Genomic DNA, 21020 nt, shown 5'->3' with positions numbered 1-21020 from the left:
GAATCCCTAATAGGATTCATTACACGCCTTCATTTCTTCTGTTCATTTTGACCCCACTGCTTAGCGGGTGGAGGTGGGAAATTAGTGGCATCCCATGTGCCAACTTCCCCCCAACCCGCAAGCCACTGGGTACTCAGTTTACATTTTAGGATTTTTTGAGGTGTTTAGATTCTTTGGTCTGTAATGAATTTTCATAGAGATTCATTATGAGTAAAGGTTATTAGACACTTGAGTCTAAACCCTTGAAAAAATTACTAGAACATAAACTAAGTAGTACCCAACTGCCTTGAGGGTGGGGGGGCTGTAGTTGGCACATGGCAGTTGACAGTTGGCACTGTCTAAAGACAGTCAAAATGAATAGAAGAAAAGAAGGTGTGTAAAGAATCCTCAAAGGGATTCATTGAGGAAAAATTATACACCAAAGAATCCAAACACTTGAAAAATAGTGACCACATATTTTGCTCTATAGCTCCACTTCTACAAGGGATAGAGCTTAGCATTTTTTAAAAAAATGAAAGCTGGGAATCTGTGGGAAATGATAGGAGGAATCCGAATCTCGAAGCGAAATGAATCTGGTGTGATTTGATTTGAACCTGAATCAATCAGTAAAACCCTTTATTATGATCACAGACCAGCACAATTTACAAACAAAAGCCAACAAAAAGAACCCTACAAGTTTGTGATGCAGTAGGTAATCACATAGTTAAGCATAAAGATCAATTAACAATGATTCTTAATGAACTACTGGCAGATTTTACTGGTTATTAAACAGAACTTAGCCACATAAGAAGATCTCAGGTCATTCTGGTCAGTTAAAAGATAATCAAGATGATAAGAATCTGTACAACCTGGATGGCAGCTAATAAAAGGGATTGTATGTTTATGACTTATGTCTCAGTAAAACTGACAATAAAGGAGCACATGAGCCATTATTTTAATATCTCCCAATTTGAGAGACAAGTGCGTTCTTTCTAGGGGATTTTTTGATATCTCCCTTCCAGGACCGCTGATAGCAAGCCATGGCATTGTGCCTGTGTCAGAGCCTTGCGGTATTTTGGCACAGTTATCTGGTTTAGGGTTGAAACTCAGAACTTGGTTGCTTAAATGGGTACCAACAGGAATAGAGTCCTGATCAATTTGACGCTCCATATCATATGTCTGAGTTTGACCCTCGAGTTTTCATACCCTAGAGTTATCAATGCAAAAGGGGAGAAACCATAATAATGCAGCCTCTCCTCCGGCTTTCTTTTCCACCTGGAGTGGTAGATATCCTTTAAAACAAGTGGAGCTAAACCTGCAGACTGGAAAACCAGCTTCAGCTAGAATTCGAAGATATTTATCCATGTTCTGGCCTCTACTTTAAGCAGTCCTGCTTCCAGATGTAGGACAGCACTGGGCACACACACTGGGGTACCTGAAAAATGTTTCTCAGGAACTTGGATTGCATGGCTTCTACTTTAGAGAAGTTAGAGACCTGAATCTAGCCAATGAACCACAGGGGCAATTAGTTCTTTCTCCAAATCGCCCGAATCAGCTAGATTCTGGTACAAATCGATTTGTACCCAAATAGATTTGCACATCCATACTGAAAGTAAAAACAGGTTGCTCACCTGTAACTGATGATCTGGTAGAGATCCGTCGATATCCATAAGAATGGGTTCTGCGCCTGCGCAGGAGCCCCACGGTATCCATGCCTGAGCTCGTCGAAGTGCCCAAGCCACGCCCCCACGCTGCTGCGTGCTATAAAAGGCGCGGCTGAGGCACGTAATCCCTCAGTTCTTGGACGACCGCCGTGGAGGACGATCATCCAACAGGTAGGTTCTTCCATGATAAAAAAGAAAAAAGCATCTCAAGAGGAGAGAGCCACACACCAGTACGCACATAGACGTAGCACTACTGCAGAGGGGAAGGTCGGGAGGGTCTTATGGATATCGACGGATCTCTACCAGATCATCAGTTACAGGTGAGCAACCTGTTTATCTGGTTCGAGATCCGTCGATGCCCATAAGAATGGGTGTTTGGCAAGCTCCAAGAGGTGGCGGGAGCAGTAGTAGGCTAAAACAACACCTGTTTCAATACGCTTCTCCCGAAGGTAGCCTCCGCAGCAGAGCGTACGTCTATGGCGTAGTGTTTTACAAAGGGGGATTCTGAAGCCCAGGTAGCAGCTTTACAGATATCCCTGAACGAGACTCCAGAGAGGTGTGCAGCAGAGGAAGCCTGAGCCCTAATGGAGTGGGCTTTAATGGCCTCAGGAGGCGATTTGTCCTGAAGATGATATGCCAGCAGGATGAGTTCCACCAACCATCTGGACAATCTCTGCCTTGAAATGGGAGAACCTATATTCGATCCCGTATAGGATATAAATAGTCGATTAGACAGCCTGAATGGTTTCGTGCGGTCCAGGTAGTATAGGAGGGCACGGCGTACATCCATAGCATGCAGTGACTGTTCAAGAGCAGAAGTAGGGTTGCCGAAGAAGGTAGGTAAGATGATATCTTGGTTTAAGTGGAAGTCAGATACCACTTTGGGCAAAAACGCAGGGTCGAGACGCATACGGACCTTGTCTTGAAGAAATATCGTGTAGGGGGAGTCGACCCTGAGAGCTGTCAGTTCACTTACACGCCTAGCCGACGTGACTGCAACCAGGAAGGCTGTTTTCCAAGAGAGTAGCCTCAGGGAAGAGGTGGCCATGGGTTCAAAAGGAGCCTGAGTCAACGAGGAGAGAACCAGAGATAGGCTCCATGGTTCAACCGGCATCCTGATTGCGGGGTAAACTCGCGACAAACCTTTCAGGAAGGCTTTGCTCAGAGGGTGTGAGAATAATGACTTTCCATCACCTCCCGGGTGGTATGCAGACAAGGCAGCTAGATGGACCTTCAGGGACACGTTAGCAAGACCCTTTGCTTTCAAAGATGTAAGGTATCGTAGAACTTCACGAATGGAAGCTCGTTTAGGAAGGAATCCCTTGGTGCGTGCATAAGATCTAAAACGATCCCACTTGTGCTTGTAGTTGCGGCGCGTAGATTCCTTGCGTTGATTAAGCAGAATATGAGTTAACAGAGTATCCTCCACACAGTTAGATGGAGGGTCTGGACGTCTGGGTGCAGAATGAGACCTCCGTCTTGAGTTAGAAGATCTGGATAGCGAGGTAGGTGCTTGTAGCAGTTCTTTGCCAGTCTGCGTACTTGTGGAAACCAAGATTGTCTTGGCCACCAGGGAGTCACTAGGACGCAACTGGTCGGATTGGAAAGAAGACGGGCCACTACTCTGGGTATTAATGGCAAAGGGGGAAACATGTAAGGTGTTTCCAGGGACCAATCCAACTGAAAGGCATCCCCGAGTGAAAGGTTGTCGTGGCCGGCTCTTGAGCAGAAACGGACGCATTTCGCATTCTCTGAGCAAGCAAAGAGGTCCACTGAAGGCCGCATCCAGTGGTCGAAGAAGGGAGCTATCACATCTGTCCGGAGTTCCCATTCGTGTTGACGGTCTTGCAAGAAGATCCTGCTTAGGTCGTCCGCAAGGGTGTTGTCCAGACCCTTGATGTGTACAGCTAAGGGGTAAATGCGGTGTAGAATGCACCAGTGCCACATCTGAACACTGAGAGCACACAGGCTGCGGGAGACCGTCCCACCCTGGCGATTTATATAGGCTTGAGCAGTTGTGTTGTCGAGGTGGATCTGGACAACTTTTCCCCGAAGGATGGGCAGGAAAGACTGTAAAGCCTGGAAAACAGCTAGAAGCTCCAGGAAATTGATGTGCAGTTTGGCTCGTTGAGGGGACCACTTCCCTTGAATCTTGTGGTTGCCGCAATGGGCCCCCCAGCCTTGAAGTGAGGCATCTGTCGCTATCCAAGCCGAAGGGGAGGGGGTCTGAAAGGGCACCCCTTCGAGTAAGTTCTTGCGGTTCGTCCACCAGGCGAGAGATCGAAGTATTTCCGGTGAAAGTAGAAGGCGCTTCGTTTGACTGTCTCTGGCGGGATGAAATACCGATAGAAACCAGAGTTGGAGCTTTCTCATTTTGAGTCTCGCATAACGGATTACCGTATTGCAGGAAGCCATTAGACCCAGAAGACGCTGAATCACGCAGGCTGGTTGCAGAGGATGTTTCTGAATCAGGGAGATGAGATCCTGAATGCAGGTGAATCTGTCTGCTGGAAGAAATGCTCTTTGTTGCCCCGTGTCCAGGATGGCTCCTATATAGGAGATCACGGGCGCTGGTTCCAGATGTGATTTCTTCCAGTTTATTAAGATGCCCAAGTCGTGAAGCAGGCTCACTACATATTGGATATGCGAAACTAACTCGCCTTTGTCCCTTGCAGTCAGGAGCCAGTCGTCCAGGTACAGATAGACCGACACGCCCCTGGTTCTTAGATGTGCAATCACCACTGCCATACATTTTGTAAAAACCCTCGGGGCGGTGGACAATCCGAAGGGTAATACATTGTATTGAAACACTTTGTCGCCAACAGTGAATCGTAGGTATTTGCGGTGGCATGGACGTATGTTGATATGAAAATAGGCGTCCCTGAGATCCAACGTTGCAAGCCACCTTTCCCCCTGGAGCAGCGGGAGGATCTGTTGCAACGTCATCATACGGAACTTTCTGACGTGGATGAATTTGTTCAGGCGTCGTAGGTCCATGATGGGTCGCATGCCCCCATCCCTTTTCGGGATTTGAAAGTATTTTGAATAGAACCCCGTCCGCCTGTCTGCCCATGACACCGGGGCAATAGCCCCTTTCTCCAACAGCTCCCTCACTTCCTGAAGTAGTCGAGGTGAGGCGGGAGTGAGCTTTATCCTCGTGAAGTGTGGTAGGGACCTGAACTCGATCGCATAGCCAGAGGATATAATCTTCCGGACCCAGCGGTCCGATGTTATATTGTGCCATGCGGGGGCATGGCTTGCCAGCCTGATCAAAGGCTGGGACGGAAGGTTGGAGAGATCCGTCAGAGTTGATGGAAGAGCCCCCGCTGGCGGGAAAAGGGGGATATGTGGAGATAGGGCAGGAACAGGTGTCAATGGGCAATCTATATCCTCAAAGGCGCTTTTGAGTATCCTGTGTCTTTGTACGTTGGGCTTGAGTATTCTTTTTCTTCTGATAGAAAGGTCGACGATGATAGGAAGAGTAAGGTTTTCTGAAATCACGTCTATCTTGAGTTTTGAAAGACGAACGGAATTTGCCATAGTTGCTGCGTAAGGAAGAGGAGGAAGTTGATGTAGAGGGGTGAGAGGTAAAAGTCTTAGCAGTAAATTTTGATTTTTTTAGCTGCTCCATAGTTGAGTCAGTAGTTTCACTGAAAAGACCAGTGCCATCGAAGGGCAACCCCTCTATCTTATCCCTCATGTCCAATTGGAGGCCAGTAGACCTAAGCCAGGCATGTCTCCTCAGTGTTATTGCTGCTGTCATAGCACGTGATTCGCTTTCCGCCAAGTGCTTGGCAATGCTGAGCTGTCTGCGGGTCAAATCTCCTGAATCTTCAAGGGTACGACGAAACTTAGCCTTAAAGTCCTCATAGGGTAGGGAGTCCAGTTCAATCTCCAGTTGTTCCCAGAGACCATGTGTATATTTAGCAGTGCATGCTGCATAATTTGCTACTTTAATTGACAGGCAAGAAGTTGAATAGACTTTCCTTCCCAGCAAGTCTAGTTTTCTACCCTCCTTGTCAGGAGGGACTGTGTACCTTTTGCCAGATCTGGAAGCCGTGGCACAATCGATGACTAGCGAATTGGGTGCCGGGTGTTTTATAAGGTACCCATTGTCCTTATCTTGAACTCTGTAGAGATTCTCTAATTTTTTGGACGTGGGAGTGGAGGTGTGCAATACCTCCCAAGCACATTTCGCAGCTCTTGTGATGACTGGTAACATTGGTAGTGCCACCGGGGCAGTAGATTGGGATCTCAGCATAAAGTTATATACTGGGTCATCAATGGTGGCCAATTGGGAGCGTATGTCCAAACCTAGAGCATCGGCCATGTTGCGAATATGCTTATGGTAAGCCTTGAGTTCATCATTGGGTGAAACGTAGGTTACTGGAGCCACGTCTGTGGGTGGTTCCACAACAGAATTACCATCCTCCGGATCAGACTCGAAGTCTGAGGAACCATAATGTTCCGAAGGGGAAGCGGGTGGTGGTTGATTATCTGTATCCCGGCCGGGAAGGGTTTGAGTAGCAGACGTAGCCAGAAGTCCCGACAAAGATGTTTGTGTGGCTGTAGAAGCCAAGTGAAGTACTGAGGTTTGTGTTGTCTGTTGGCTCACCGCTAGTTGGCACGTCTGAGTGGCCACCGACCGAAAGGTGGAGAGGGGTCTGGCAGGAGTGACTGGTCCCCAGGGCCTGTCAATATCATCCCTATTTGGACCTGCAGGAGAAGAGACGCCCAATGGGTGGCGGTAGCCACAAGAGTGCCAAGGCATTTGAGGGTGCAAGCGGCTGGGTGATGAAGGAGCAGGAGGATGCGATGGTGTTGCTAATTCCCGAGGATCAGCTCCAGCCGAAGGAAAGCCAGTGAATGTCGAGCGACCGCTCGAGGTCGAGTCTAGGAGAGAGAGGAGAGAACGAGTGGCAGCCGGAAGAGATTCCTTCGCATCGACATCGACGATCTGGAGAGAAGGTATCGGTGGTCGATACCGAGGAGTCACTTGCGTCGACGCCGAGAGGATTGGAGTGTGCAACGTCGATGACAGGGGCAACGCAGGCTGTGGTGTCGACGGGGAGGACGAAGATGCCAGAGGGGTTGGAGCTGGAGAGAGAGCTCTCGCCGTCGGCATCGAGACTGGTGCTAAGCGAGGAAGAGTCAGTATCTGATCGGTGTCGAAGGTTGCAGTTGTTCCAAGAAAAACACTGGGGGGACGTTCGGTGTCGAGCGCATTCGATGCCGACACGGCAAGATTGTCAGATTGCGTCGGAGGGTTGTCAGCCTCGCATATAATAGATGCCGGAGGAGGTAGCAACACAGCTGCGTGTACTGCTAGCGCTGTGGAAGTTGTTGACGTCGACAATGCCGGTTCCCCTGCGGGTAACACTGGTTGAGCCGTGGAAGGGGACGGCGTTCGATCTTGACGACTTTCCTGATCTTTGCGACGCTTGGAAGTATGTGACGCGGAGAGATCCTCATGTCGTCGTTTGGTAGCCCTGTCACGCTCCTTGGAGCTGTGGGAAGACCTTGAGGCAGTAGACGCATCTTGCTTTGACGACTTTGCCGAAGACGAGCGCTTTTCCGACGTTGAGGAACCCTTCGATGTTGAAGTGGTTTTGGCGGGAAACACGTCAGAGGGTTTACGGGTACTCGATATCGAGGAGCGATTCGGCGTCTTTTGCGCTGGTGTGGAGTGCGCAGCAGACGTCGAAGGTCGAGGCGTGCCCGGTGTTGAAGGGCTCAAAACCTCATCATATATTGCCGCCCGCAGGCGAAGCGCTCGGTTCTTTCTAGTCTGTTTCGAGAAGGACAGACAGATTTTGCAGGAGGAGACATTATGTTCCTCACCGAGGCATAACAAGCAGAGGTCGTGCAGGTCTTTAGAAGGTAGTTTCGCTCTGCAACCCTCACACCATTTGAAGGATTTCTTTCCGTCAGCCATAATCAGGTCAAAAGCCGTTCCGTGTTCGTTTGCCAGAAGTTACCGCAGCCAGTCCAAGTTCGAGGTCACCAAGAATCACCGTCAGCCGTTCCGTAGTCAGATCCAACAAAGTCCGATATTCCAGTCCGAGTCAAAGGTTATACAGGAAGAACGAAAGAGGAATTTTCCGACGAAGAGGCACAGACCGCAGGTCTAAGACACAAGGCGGTCGGAAAAGAACTGAGGGATTACGTGCCTCAGCCGCGCCTTTTATAGCACGCAGCAGCGTGGGGGCGTGGCTTGGGCACTTCGACGAGCTCAGGCATGGATACCGTGGGGCTCCTGCGCAGGCGCAGAACCCATTCTTATGGGCATCGACGGATCTCGAACCAGATCTTAAAGTAACTTGCTTCCTCTGGTAGTATTTGCTGAAAAGCAAATACTAATCAGAAGGAGCAAGTTACTTTCAATATGGATGTGCAAATCTATTCGGGTACAAATTGATTTGTACCCAAATCTAGCTGATTCAGGTGATCATTGGTCCTAGAGTGAGCAAATTACTTTTGGACTAGAATGGTTTTGGAGGACTGCATGAAATATGGCCCTGGATCTCTAAGCACAGGCAAAAAGAGCTCTAGAAGGTGTATCAAACAAAAGCCTGTTTAGCCTCATGTGAACTAACCACAGAATTTATATATTGGGAATGTGCAGAGCTATTCCCTTTATTCAATTAAGTACAATCGAAAGTTCTCCCAAAGAACCATGTCTGACAGTTTGTTGGATGCACTTTATATCAGTTAAACCCATATGCATGTTATATCAGTTAAACATGAATAAGTATGTTTGTACTTGGCTTGCTATATTTCCTTAAACATCTTAAAATTTAGTTTTGCATTTGGTAAAACTCATGAAGCCAGGGAGAACTTGCATCTTCAATGTGGAAAATCCTCCCACCCCTCCCTACATTATGTTTTGCTATATCTTATGACTAATTATGTGTATCTTAAATTCTGTGTAAATAGCCCTAGAAAGGAGGGAATAACAGCACACCAATATTTGTAATGGACCATTAGTATGTTTAAATACCAGTTCTAAAGAAGGTCTAAAACCATTTTTTTAAAGCCCTAAGATGTCAATTTATTTTGAAATCGATAATGTATAATATAGGCACACACGTGCATAAAAGATAGCCTTAACACTCTTACCTGGTAACATCTAACTTTTTTTTTGTTTCTCAGATTTTGCACTGGAAGACTGCTCCTTTGCCTTAAAAAAAAAAGAGGGGGGGGGACACATTAGCTGCAACCCTGTTGTACAACCACAACTGTGAATAATTATCAGAAATAAAATGATTAGTCAGTAAGACAAAGCTTGAAATATGTATGTTTACCAAGAATAAGTGAATGGAGTGAAAAGTGTTTGACTTGGAGCCAAACTGCATGTTCTATTGGATCTCCTAAAACTTTTGTTTTTACTTTGATGTCTTTGCAGGGATCTCTAAATTTGTTACTTGCAACACATGGCAAGAACAGGTTCTGGTCTGAATATCTATAGTATATAAAGCTTTTTGAAACAGCATTTTGTGGAATACCTTTAATCCTACTGCATAGTACTTTCAGTTTCCTATACAATAGAGTTTTAATATACCCCCCAAGTCTGTCAAAGTATAAACTGAAATTTTAAAAAATGTGACATGGGTTCAGAATGAAATACCAGAGGGTATTTGAGGCTCAGCCATCATGAGGTTATCTGGAATATGGAGTTGCAGAGGTGGTAGGGGTGGGGGGAGGGGGAGTTGTGATCCTTTTCATTCCCCAAAACAGTACAATCTGCCCTGATACTATCTAAGGGTTAAGTAAAAACAGCAATGTCAGGAGGACCAATCAAATACTATATAGTTCAACATATCATCAAGTACTATAATTTTTAATGGAAGTAGTTTACAGTTTCAGTTGAGATGCATGCATAAAGCAGTCTTGAAGCTGTTAAAGTGATATCTTAATTTCTCTCCATTTGACTACAGACATGATTGCTAGGAACCATGCTGGTTTAGCATTTAAAGAACAAATAGGGTACATAAGAGTTGTCATGTGCAGTTATAACATCATTGTACAGGAGCCTAAAGCAGGTGGAAATAGACAGTTTACATTTACAGTGGCTGTCTCTCTGACGAATGCTGCACGTGTGCAACAAACAAAGTTGCACTGGTGCAAGGCGATAGTGTAGCTGCACTAAACCATGGAGATTTTCAGAACTGCACTCGTGCACAAAAGTTCCCTTAAAAACATGAGGCACTCCCCAGGCTGCACACCTTGTGCAAACAAACATGTTTGTGCTAATGGAACACTAGTCTAGAACATAAGCGCCTTGTGCAAGTTCAGCGTTTGTCAGAATGTTGGCCAATGAACAGAGCTAATCAATACTGGACTTCGGTACTGCAAATTTAGGTGCTGCAAATTTAGGTACTGCAATACAGAAGGTTGTGTGTATAAGTGGCCGACATGTAGAAATGCTATCTTGCAAATCTCAGTCCTCGGACAAAATTTTGTGAGGATTTATGAATAATGTATAGTGTACTGCCTAGGCTAGGTCCTATCTAATATTGTTCCCCTGTTGTTCCCACCACTCTCTCTCCTATTCTCAAACCAAGTCCTTCAAAGTGCATCTTGAAGAGTCTATCCCAATTGTGGCAGCAGTGATGGACAGGGTTGAATACATCCTAACCAAGAGTAGATGGACAGATGCTAAGAAACTGCACACAAGATGTCCCTGCAAACCGCATCAACTGAGTCATGGTTGATTAATCACACTGTGTCAAATTTGCTATTTCTAACAATAAACGATGCCTTACCTTTTTGGAGGATTTGGATTTCTTTTCATCCTTTGTAACTGGTTTAGATTTGGCACCATCTGGTTTAGATTTGGCTTTTTCATCCTGCACTCAAGAGGAAGAAAAGCCTCTGTTCACAAGTATTCAGACTGAAAACATACCTGAGGCTCAAACTGTTTGGGGGGAAGTGACAATTTTGATTTAGAAAAGTGTCATTTATGTGAAATCTACACAAAAAGGGAAGGAGTCACTAGAGTCAAATAGTGTTCTGAATATTCTGGAAGAACTCTGCACATGGGCAACAGAAAGAAAAACCTTGAGCTAGCTGCTCTCTAAGGGCAAACTGACTTGACATTCTGGGTGGTTCTATTCCTTTTCAAGAGACATCTTTTTCCTTTTGTACAATGCTGAGGCTGTAATTTGAAGGGGAAGACAAGCATGGAGAGAAAGGGTACTTTCTCCCTATGCAGTTTTCTCAAGAAAATCCCTTCCCAATTACTTTTTTATACCCTCTGGGGAAAAGAGAATTATGTTTTATGCCAATTCACATATTATAGTTTTAGATTCATATGATAAGTTCATCTATATTCTTGTGGAAGCTCTATTCACTTCAGTGGGTGTGCACAGACAGATACACATGGGGAATTATGTCCATTCTATAACATTTTGAATGAATACAGAAATAAATACATGCCTTGGGCTACAAACACCTTGGTCTTGGGGTTGCAGAAGTTTTATTGTGAGACAGTTTTATTGTGAGAAAAGGTCTTCAAATGTGACAGAGTTGACATTATTGGAAAGGCATACATAAAGTATGTGCCAAGAACAGTTAAGATCAGGGAACAGTGAGAAAACAACAAGCCACTATTTCTGTTGAATGAAGAGACATATTTTTTTGGTGAGATGAACAGGATTCACTTTCAAGTGATTAATGAGAACTAATAAAACTAGGATTTACACCCAAGCGGGGGAAAGAATGTGGTAAACAAGCATTTAATGTGTATTCTTCTGTTACTACATGGGACTTGCTCAAAAGGAGGGTCAGCTCTTAACTCCATGACTGAGTAAACTTTTCTCATTCTAGAGAAAAGGGGATATTTTTCCCCCCATATACAGTTTTACCTCACTATCTGCAGAATCACTATCCACAGTTTCACATACCTGCGGTTGGTTAATGGACATCCAACCTCGACATACGTGAAAAAAATTCAGCCAAAAAGGAGTTAATTCCACAGGTCAGGATGGCTGGAGGTAATTTCCAGCTGCCATTTTGTGGAGGAGAGTCACTTTATGGTTTGTTGGTAAAATAAAAAACCCAGTGATTGGCTGAATTTCAAGGACATTTGCATTCCTGGATTCTTGACAGCCTGCACAGCACAGATGGGCCCCTTTTTTGGCTTGTTTTCGAGTTGGGGGGGGGGCAGAAGAAGACTGACGACGGGATAGCAGCAGTGGTGAACTAGAGGTGCAAATGCTCTACTCCTGGTTCAGCTAGTTAAAAAATAATAATTCAAGCATGACATTTGCTTGAAAGCTACGTGTTTTTCCTCAAGTTGCAGTTTTGACAACATACATCATGCACATTTCTTCTCTGCACTTCATCTTCAACTGTGTCTGCTAGGTGAATTATAGTGACCTTGTTTAAAAAATTCAGCTGGAGAACAACTGTTCCAGTCTTTATTAGATGGGCCCACCTTTGCAGGAGGTTGTTGTGAATCAGGAGGCTTCCCACACTTATCGAAGTCCCCTGAAAGGGCATCAATAGCAGCTGAGTCATCAGCTGGCTTCTGCAATAAAAAGAACAGATTTTTCTAAAAACAAGCGGATTATCCTAAGTTTCAAAGGATATGCAAAATAAAATACCTGTTTTAAAGTCAGCTTCCCATTCCTTAATTTAAAATAGCAACTCTAAATTGACAATTGAAATTTTTTTCAATTTATAATAGAAGTGCTGAATCAAGGTGCCAGCTTTATGTACTCTTAGCAAGAATGAGAAACAAATAAAGTGAGTACCCTTAAAATAAAAAGGGATCCCCCACTTTTTTTTGTATGCTCTTCACGCAGAACCTTTTCTATGAGCTGAGACTACTTTCTTATCTGCTGCCACCTTACACTTAATCAATGAGGAAAGGTAGTGGGCAGACTGGGGAGAAACTGCGAGCACTGAATAAAAGCCTGTCCTCCTTGCAAACAATGATGCAGATATACCCGAAGGAAAAAATTCAGCCAAGCACAGCATTTAATTAGAGAAGTGCCTTCCTACCTTTTGTTCTTTGGGTTTCTTGCCATCCTTGCTTGTTGGCTTACCCTTTAAAAAAAGTGAGGGGAAGAGAGAGATAATTTAATAAATCCATCATCCTTCCTTACAAGCCTAACTCATATTTATAACAGGAAAACCTAAATGGCTTTTTGAATTGCAGAACCTTTTCTAAATACTGTGAGTCAAGTTAAACTGAGGTTATTTAGAGCAGCTAACCTGGTAGATTGACCTGACATTCCTAACAATTAAATGTTAAATTCCTAACATTTTAGCATGTCATCAACAGTTCAAAATTTGAGTCCCCAAAATGAATTCACACAATTTCCAGAAGGGGGCAAAGGAGCTGGATCCTTTCATTTCTAAGGCTAGAACATTGGCTCTGGTTCCTGTAGAGCAGAGCAACACAACTTTGGCCCTCCAGCAGTTGTTGGACTACAACGCCCATCATCTCCACCTACTGACCACTGTGGCTGGAGATAATCCAGCAAAAGCTGGGGGGGGGGGCAACTGTTGTGCTGCCCTGCTGTGCAGCATGGAAAAATAATTTGAAAATAGAATGGGGACCAGATTACTTGTCTGTTATGGGAAAATGATACCCCCACCCTTTGCAAAAATCTATTAACATGAGAGGAGCTTAAATCCAGAAAGCATCTTGCTTACCTTCTCATCAGAGTCCAGAATATGCCTGTACTCAGGAGGAATTGTATCATCTCTCTCTCCAAGTTTGTCTCTGTGCTCAGATTTAGCCTTTTCCTATAAAGCAACATCATAATGAGACACCGCTCTTCATTTCTCTGGAGAGCCTAGTAAGCACAAACAGTATTTATGGATGGTGGTTTCCAACTATGGCCACCTTCGGACATCACGCTGAACTAGAGGCAACCACGCCAGAGGTTCAGGTTTGTGGTTGTCCAAATGCAGATATGCATGGTTTCATCTGAAGAGTGACTCAAAGTTAACGACCACAAATGTTAATCTGAGCCCTTGGTTGCTCTTCGGGTTGGAAAGTAAAAACTCTGGTTAGAAAGTGGCACCATGTCATCTAAAGCTGCTGCTGTCTGGAATTGGAGTTGAGGGTAGGAAGCTCCTCCTCCTCCTCTCTGTCCCAGATTGGTTGCCGCAGCTGTCCTTCATGAGAAGGAGGAAACCCGTGCAGCCACTTCCCCTCCCCCACCCCAACCTCCAGAACGGAACGGATTGTCTGGGAGCGCGGTGGGGGGAAATGGGGGCAAAACACAGGTCCAGTTGACCCACAGTTTCCTGTTGTATGCTAAGGTGGCCTATGTCTCCTCAACATACTTACCTCCAAATAATGGAAATACCAGAATGATTTCATTGATAAAAACAAAAAGAACAGCCACAAATGAGCATAGCATTGAATCAAAGGATAAATATAAGTTTTAGCAATCAGTACTTTAGCAATCAGAGATCCAGTGTTGTGCAGTGGCTAGAGTGCTGGACTAGGACCGGGGAGACCCAAGTTCAAATCCCCATTCAGCCATGAAACTAGCTGGGTGACTCTGGGCCAGTCACTTCTTCTCAGCCTAACCTACTTCACAGGGTTGTTGTGAAAGAGAAACTTAAGTATGTAGGACACCGCTCTGGGCTCCTTGGAGGAAGAGCGGGATATAAATGTAAAAATAATAACAACAACAACTTTCTATGGCAACTGAACACAAATTAATGCTTTGTATATTAGGCTTTTTTGAAATGATGGGCCTCAGAACAGATGCTTGGTACTAGCAGATTTTTAAAAACAGTGTCAACAGAATACAACTGTTGAATTACACTTTTGTAAGTGTAACATTCTGCTTTCAACAGTGACTTGGCTCAAGAGCCTTTCAAAAAATTATTATGTAGAAAAGCCACTTACATCCCATACTCGTTTAAACAAAGTTATCTTTTAGTATTGTAGCTGTCTGCTGCCATCCAAAAATATTCTTATGTATGTACAGAAAGTGTTTTTTAATCAGCTGACTATCCCAACTATGTACACTCAAGGGTGCTCCTCTCAGTAAGGAAACGGGGAGGTCTCCTGCAACCAGAGATCATTTCCCACATAATTAGGAAGACAGCAACTAAAAAAGATCCTCAAAGAAGGGTTACATACAAATATTGTAAACATGCATTCATTGGGGGGAGGGTTTGAAACAGGTTGTACTCAACAACTTTATGTAAAAGAACTGGCCCCTTGGTATACGGAAGATCTACGGGGGCTGAAGCGGCAAGGTAGGCGACTGGAGTGCAAGTGGAGAAAGACTCAACTTGAATCTGACAGATTATGTCATAGAGCACATTTAAAGATCTATGCTGAGGCGATACGTACAGCAAAAAAGCAGTTCTTTTCTGCTCGTATTGCTTCTGCGAACTCACGTCCAGCGGAGTTGTTCAGGGTTGTGAGGGGACAAGTATCTGCCCCCCCCCCCTTGAACCAGGATTTGGAGTCATCAGTTATCCACAGTGATGTGTTTAAAGAAGTTTTCGCAGATAAAATCTCTCGGATTTAGGCCAATTTAGATGGAGACTCCACAATTAATTTGATGTCTGAATTGGAGGTGTCCAACAACTCCTCTTATGTGGTTCGACTGGATCAGTTTCAGTTTGTCCACATCCAGCTTGTCCACATGAACTGGATCAGTTCAGTTTGTCCACATCCTCCTGAGGATGTAGACAAGCTGCTTGGAACGGTGAGGCCTACCACTTGTTCTCTTGACCCTTGTCCAACATGGCTTATTCTATCTAGCAAGGAGGCTGTTGTAGATAGCCTGGTGAAAATCATAAATGCTTCGCTGAGGAGGCAATCTAAATCTCCTTGTCTCAAGGAGGCAATCATTAGACCTCTTTTAAAGAAGCCTACATTAGATTCCTCAGAGTTGAGCAACTACAGGCCTGTCTCCAACCTCCCATGGCTGGGCAACGTAGTTGAGAGGGTGGTGGCCTCTCAGCTCCAGGCGGTCTTGGAGAAAACTGATTATCTAGACCCATTTCAAACTGGCTTCCAGACGGGCTATGGGGAATAGCAATAAATGGTGCTCTGTAAGCACAGAAAGTCAGCCTCAGACAGTGACTTTTAAAAGCTTCAGCCCCTCCCTGCCTAGCCCAGAGGCGCCACTGGACCCATACTCAGGCCCAGTCTCCATGTTCCTGCTCTCCTAGAGGGTCCATTGGTCTCCTGGAGGGTCCCATCCAAGCGACTCTTTCCCCCACGCCCAGCAGGGACACCAACTTGGAGATTCTTCCCTGGCCACAATGGGATGCTCTCCAGGACAGCAGGTAGGCTGCTGCTCCTCTCCCCATATGGTGATCCAGTAGGTGGGCGGAGCATCTGAAGGCAGAGCCATGGGCTCGACTGAAGAGCTCTCCAATGTGCAGGCTGCAGAGCTCAAAGGAGGCAGAGTGGCCAGCCTTGCCCAGTGTGCATGCCCTCTGCCCTGTTGTTGCTGCCGCCGCTGCCTCCTATTGTGCTGTGCCCTCAGGGTCATGGTGAGGTACATGTGTGGTACTATGGAGATTGCGGGCTTAATTCCCCCTCTTCCAAAAGGAGTTTTGAAAAAAGAAAGTTGATTTTTAATTAAAAAATTTAAAAAAACAAACAAACAACCCACGAGTCCTATAAGTGGACTTTTTCATGGAAAATAATTCAAAGAACCTCTGAAACTGAACCCCACCCCCCACGGACTACCATTCCATCTCCATGTGAAGGATTCTGCCCTTTGCCTTCATAAAAAATTGCAACATGCCCCATTTCTCCCTAACCCTTTACATTTCCAGAATGGCCAGACTTAGAATTATGAAATTGAGCAGACATGTAATCCAAGATGGCATGATTTTGTGTATTTTTATTTCAAGGAAATCGGTCAATCCTATGATTTTAATGATTTTTTCCTACTGCAGCAAAGCTGCCAGAAAGAATTATCTCTATTCATAGAGCACTTCACATCTAGTGAAAGTGGAAGTGTTATATATATACAAAAAATTTACACAAATGCACTGTGCTCAAGTTGGTTTGTGACCCAAAAGGTCTGCATGAGAACATTTGTGGTGAAATGTATATATACGGAGAGGAAGCTTATTTTGCAGGAGGGACCACAGTAAGCTCATTAGGTCCAGGGTTCAAAATTCACTTACCTGCACCTCTGCCCCAGCCCAGTCCTTTTAGCATCCCATGCATATTCAGAAAAATGTGTGCTGAGCACCATGGCAAGGCAGCTGTTTAGGAAAGAAAATCCTCTCACCTTTATTTTATCCACAACTGGTTTGTTTTCATCTGGATCAGGCTCCCTTTGACCCAGGGAATCTGCGAGAAGATCTGCAGCAGCATCAAGATCCTTCGCATCCTAACAAATTCCAGGAAAAAGAAACAAGAACATGTCCCACACAATCTCAGATGGGCATAAAGTCAATAAAAGGCTAGCAGAGTTAGTTTTAGTAGAGTTGGTCTTATCAGTATTAATACAACATGAAGTTCAATGCAGTCACAAAGCAATGGAAGCTACAAAATATGCATAACCAGGCAAAAGGATTACTGGCAAGAGTGGTTTGCGAAGAGCACTTCTTTCTGCAGCCTCGTTCTGCTGCAAGAGAAAGACCTGCATCTCCACATACTTAAAACCATAATTCTGTTTTACACAGAATATAAATCAAAGCTGAATGGGCCGGAACTCTGCTTCAGCTTCAATAAAAGCAGTTAAGAAATTACTTGAGAGTATTCTACTAGGTATTCCATCCCAATTGCAAAAGAAGGTCCCATATAAAACAGGACAACTTTTTGCCAAGCACTATCATGTGTAGAAATGTTTTCTTGAAGACTTAGCCATTTCTTCCAAAAGGCTTGAACTCCAAATATCATAAATAACCATTTTTAAAACAGTAAGCTGGCCAAGAAGAATGTAAAGGGAGCAATATACCATAACCGCAGGTGTTGGTCACAGCAACTAAAGTGACTATATGAAAGTGAAATAGTGTTCTGCTTACTGGGGTGGCTGCTGGTGGTGGAGCCGATGAGTGCACTGCAGAAGCAGAAGCAGAAGAGATGACTGCTTCAGTGGATGCTACAGCAGGTTTGCCAACACCTGGAGATTTCTGCAGGAAAAAGGATGGTTTCACAAACACACACCCACTAGGGCCAGAAGTATTATGAAGGGCAATTAAAGAATCATGCAGGTCCATGTGCCTGCACCCCAGACAACTGCTTTAAACCACTGTTTTGAAACTATTTGGCACTTTCTTTATCTACACCGTATGTTTATAATGTCCTTCAAGTGCTCCTCCTTTGTTTCTGGCCTCATATATGTTCCAACTCTAGACAGAGTTCTGCCCTTTGGGGGCACAAGGTGAGAAGGAGAAGAAGGAGGACAACAACAACAACTGGCTGCAAGGGAGAAAAGGCAGAGGGAAAGAGCTGTGTGTTGGGGAGGGGGGTGAGGAGAGAGAGGTCTGGATTGTGTGGGGGGGCAGTGGAGGAAAAGGGGAAGGGAAATTTCCTCCACAATTATGGGGCTGGTGGCTCACCAAGCTGCTTCAGGCACCAGCTGGGCTTGGATCAGAGATGACTCCTCTCATCTCCTCAAGTTGCTATGGGGGACTCCACCTGAATAATGTTTGTACCTCCCTTTAACCCGGTTTTAAATAATGCCATGGATTTCACAACCACTGCCGTCACCATGGCAGACCATTGTGAAATGTGCTGTGCAATCCCTATCCCTATGCATGTTTAATCAGAGAAGTCAGCTGTACTTTGTTTAATGGGACTTACTTCCAAGCAAACGAGCATAGGATTGCAGACTTAATTGTCCACAATTGTGGTATTGTTTTGCTTTTCTTAGTCTCATTACTGCAACTTATTACTGTAAGAAAAGTTATAGTGAATAATCAGCCAAACTTGTCCATTTAATAATATTTACCAATGTCTTTGGTATAACAATCAAAGCCTTCTTCTCTAGCCACTGATGGCTTGCAATTGTATCATTAAATGACAATGAGTCAATAAACCAGATCATTCCATCCCTACTACTACTGCTTGTATGTTACTGTGTCTATCATGATGTCTAGAGTTTAAATAAGCTACATTTTTTCACGAAACTTACTTGAGGTGCAGCTGCAGGAGCAGCCTTTGATGTTACTGCTGAAGAACAAGAAAAGCCCTCTGACAAAGCATCAAGGAGCTCACTCTCACTCATGGTCTAGAAATCACAAGCAATAAAAAAAAAAGATTCCTATTTTATCCTTAAAGTTCAACTTGATCATCAGAAGCAATAGAGCTTCTCACAGTTAAGTATCAGAATTATGGAAGAGATATGCTAATTCAGTTAGGCCAGCTGGAATAAACTAAGTGCATAGTAAACACTTTTTTTAAAGAGCACCAGTGGAAGAGTCTACTAAACATGACCAAAGTATTTCTGCACCCACCTTAGGTTTTTCTTCAGGTTTTGGTAGAAGTGGCTTCCCATCTTTATCCTGCGGAAACATATGCCACTAGTTAACACCAACTGTGCTATTGATTCGAGATTGAATCGGACTGATTAGAGTATTTTAAACTCAAATAAAATCACTCCTAAAATAAAAGGGCCTGATTCGAGCCATTTTCCCTGTGCTGGCTGGTTTATTAGCTCTGGCTTCTGATTGGCTTGAAATCTTCTTGTTTGACTTGTTATTCAAATCAAGTGTTGTCAGGGGCAACTGTGCCCTCATTTCCTGGGGCGGGGGGGAAGCAGGGAGGTGAGAAGCCAAAAGAGGGAGTTTCAAAATGTGCTTAAGGGTTCTGCTGGGAGGCAAAACCATTTTGTGCCTCAGGAGAGAAGAATGAGAGAGCAAGAGTGTGTGCACAGCAACACTGAGCAGAGACTGGTGGTGGTCTGAGCCTGCCTGCCTGCCCAGCCCAGTGAATGGAGCAAGAGACAGAGTGCACCTGCCTGCTGGGCATATCTGTCTCTCTATTTCACCTGCACCCACATTCCTTTTTATTTGCAGTTGCATTTGTTTATTTTTAATTGTACCAGCCTCAGTGGCTTTAACTGGATGCTACTTGGATTTCTTGCTTCTAGCCAGAAATTAATTCTAGCGGATTCATTTTTGGGTTCTGTAGGCTGGTGTGTTCTGTCTGGTGCCCAGCCCACCAGGCTCTGTCCCACCCCCACTCCCCGGATTTTTGTTTTTTAATTGTTTCAGTGAGTGGGTGCACACCTCCTGGCACCCACCACCCCTCCCCACAGCTGTCAAGTCCCGGTGTCCCAGAGTGCCTCCAAGAGTAACACCTGGCAGACTGCAGCCAAAAATGCTCGAACGGAAAACCCTGGCTGAAAACCCTGGAAGGTGAGAGCCTCCTCCCATCTTGGTCAGGTTATTAGAACTTAAGAGTTCTTTTAAAAGGGCCTAGTTAGAGAGAGGGGGATTACGTGGGGGGGGGGCTGTGGCAGGACAATAGGACAGGAAGAGTGGGCTTCAGTTGGACAGGTCACAGTAATCCCTTGCTTCTTTATTTGAGTTTTTGGCCTGCTTCTTTGAGGTTTTAAAAAGTTTCTCTGGCTTCTCTGTGTGCACAACAGTGCTAGATCACCCCTGGCCCCCACACTCCTTTCAAGGTGCTTCTTCTCTCCCCAACCCCCTCCACCATCAGAATTAGGGCTTAAATTTGGAGGGCGGGGACACACGAATGTCCCGGAGAGTGCAAAGCAGAGCCAGGAGCAGATGGAAGGCAAAGGGAGGGGTGCTGCTGCTGGTCATGGTGGGTGACGGCAAGAAGGGCCTACTCTCTGAGTCGTCCCTGCCACCACTGATGGGTTGTGTGCAGGCTCTCCTTTCTGGAGGAGCCTAGTCCTGCAGCACAGCTGCCAGTGGTGGCTGAGGTAGAAGTAAAGGGGAGGTCCTTTCCTGTTGGGAAAGAAGCTCTTCATGCTGACCAGGCAAATGCCTGCTGCATATGCGTGGAGGACATGTGCGTGCTGCCACCGTGCACATCCCTAGGTGATTCAAGTTGAATCGCTTAGAGTTGATTCATCAAAAAAGCCTGCAATGGCTGCTCTTTCAACAAATCGATTCAAGGTTGAATCAAATTCCAAATATGATTTGTGCACATCAAATATGTTGCAAATCAAAATACGTTTTGTTTTACTCCTCTGTTGTGAGCTGCCCAGAGAACAAATTGTTATGGGGTGACTAAGCAAATACAGTTTATCATTATCACCATCTAGTGTTAACTACCATGAATCTCAGCCAAGTTACTAATATAAAGTTACCTTTAAAAAAATCATCTAACCAAAAAAACAGTTACCTTTGCTTCAGTTAATCTATAATCAGGAGGGATCGTTTCCTCATCTTCCCCAAGTTTCTCATGTTCTTCTTGTTTTGTTTTTTCCTAGAGGGGAAAGAACAGAA

At 44.9% G+C, this 21020-nt stretch overlaps 1 protein-coding gene across 10 annotated transcripts in view; it reads right to left on the bottom strand.

Moving 5' to 3' along the window:
- Nucleotides 1–21020, bottom strand: part of CAST (calpastatin) — a 94663-nt gene that overhangs the window by 1938 nt on the left and 71705 nt on the right. For all 10 annotated transcript variants that reach the window (XM_053292474.1, XM_053292475.1, XM_053292476.1 and 7 more), the window contains 10 exons: nucleotides 20917–21000; nucleotides 19056–19103; nucleotides 18734–18829; nucleotides 17622–17729; nucleotides 16883–16984; nucleotides 13308–13400; nucleotides 12651–12695; nucleotides 12082–12174; nucleotides 10409–10492; nucleotides 8763–8823 (listed from right to left, as the gene is read on the bottom strand). In XM_053292474.1, the coding sequence (XP_053148449.1) occupies nucleotides 8773–8823; nucleotides 10409–10492; nucleotides 12082–12174; nucleotides 12651–12695; nucleotides 13308–13400; nucleotides 16883–16984; nucleotides 17622–17729; nucleotides 18734–18829; nucleotides 19056–19103; nucleotides 20917–21000 (804 nt within the window). In that variant the 3' untranslated portion in view covers nucleotides 8763–8772. The remainder of the gene's footprint in view (nucleotides 1–8762; nucleotides 8824–10408; nucleotides 10493–12081; nucleotides 12175–12650; nucleotides 12696–13307; nucleotides 13401–16882; nucleotides 16985–17621; nucleotides 17730–18733; nucleotides 18830–19055; nucleotides 19104–20916; nucleotides 21001–21020) is intronic.

Source organism: Hemicordylus capensis, chromosome 2 (assembly GCF_027244095.1).
Source record: "Hemicordylus capensis ecotype Gifberg chromosome 2, rHemCap1.1.pri, whole genome shotgun sequence".
Lineage (NCBI taxonomy): Eukaryota > Metazoa > Chordata > Lepidosauria > Squamata > Cordylidae > Hemicordylus > Hemicordylus capensis.
This window is presented reverse-complemented; position numbering and strand designations above follow the sequence as displayed.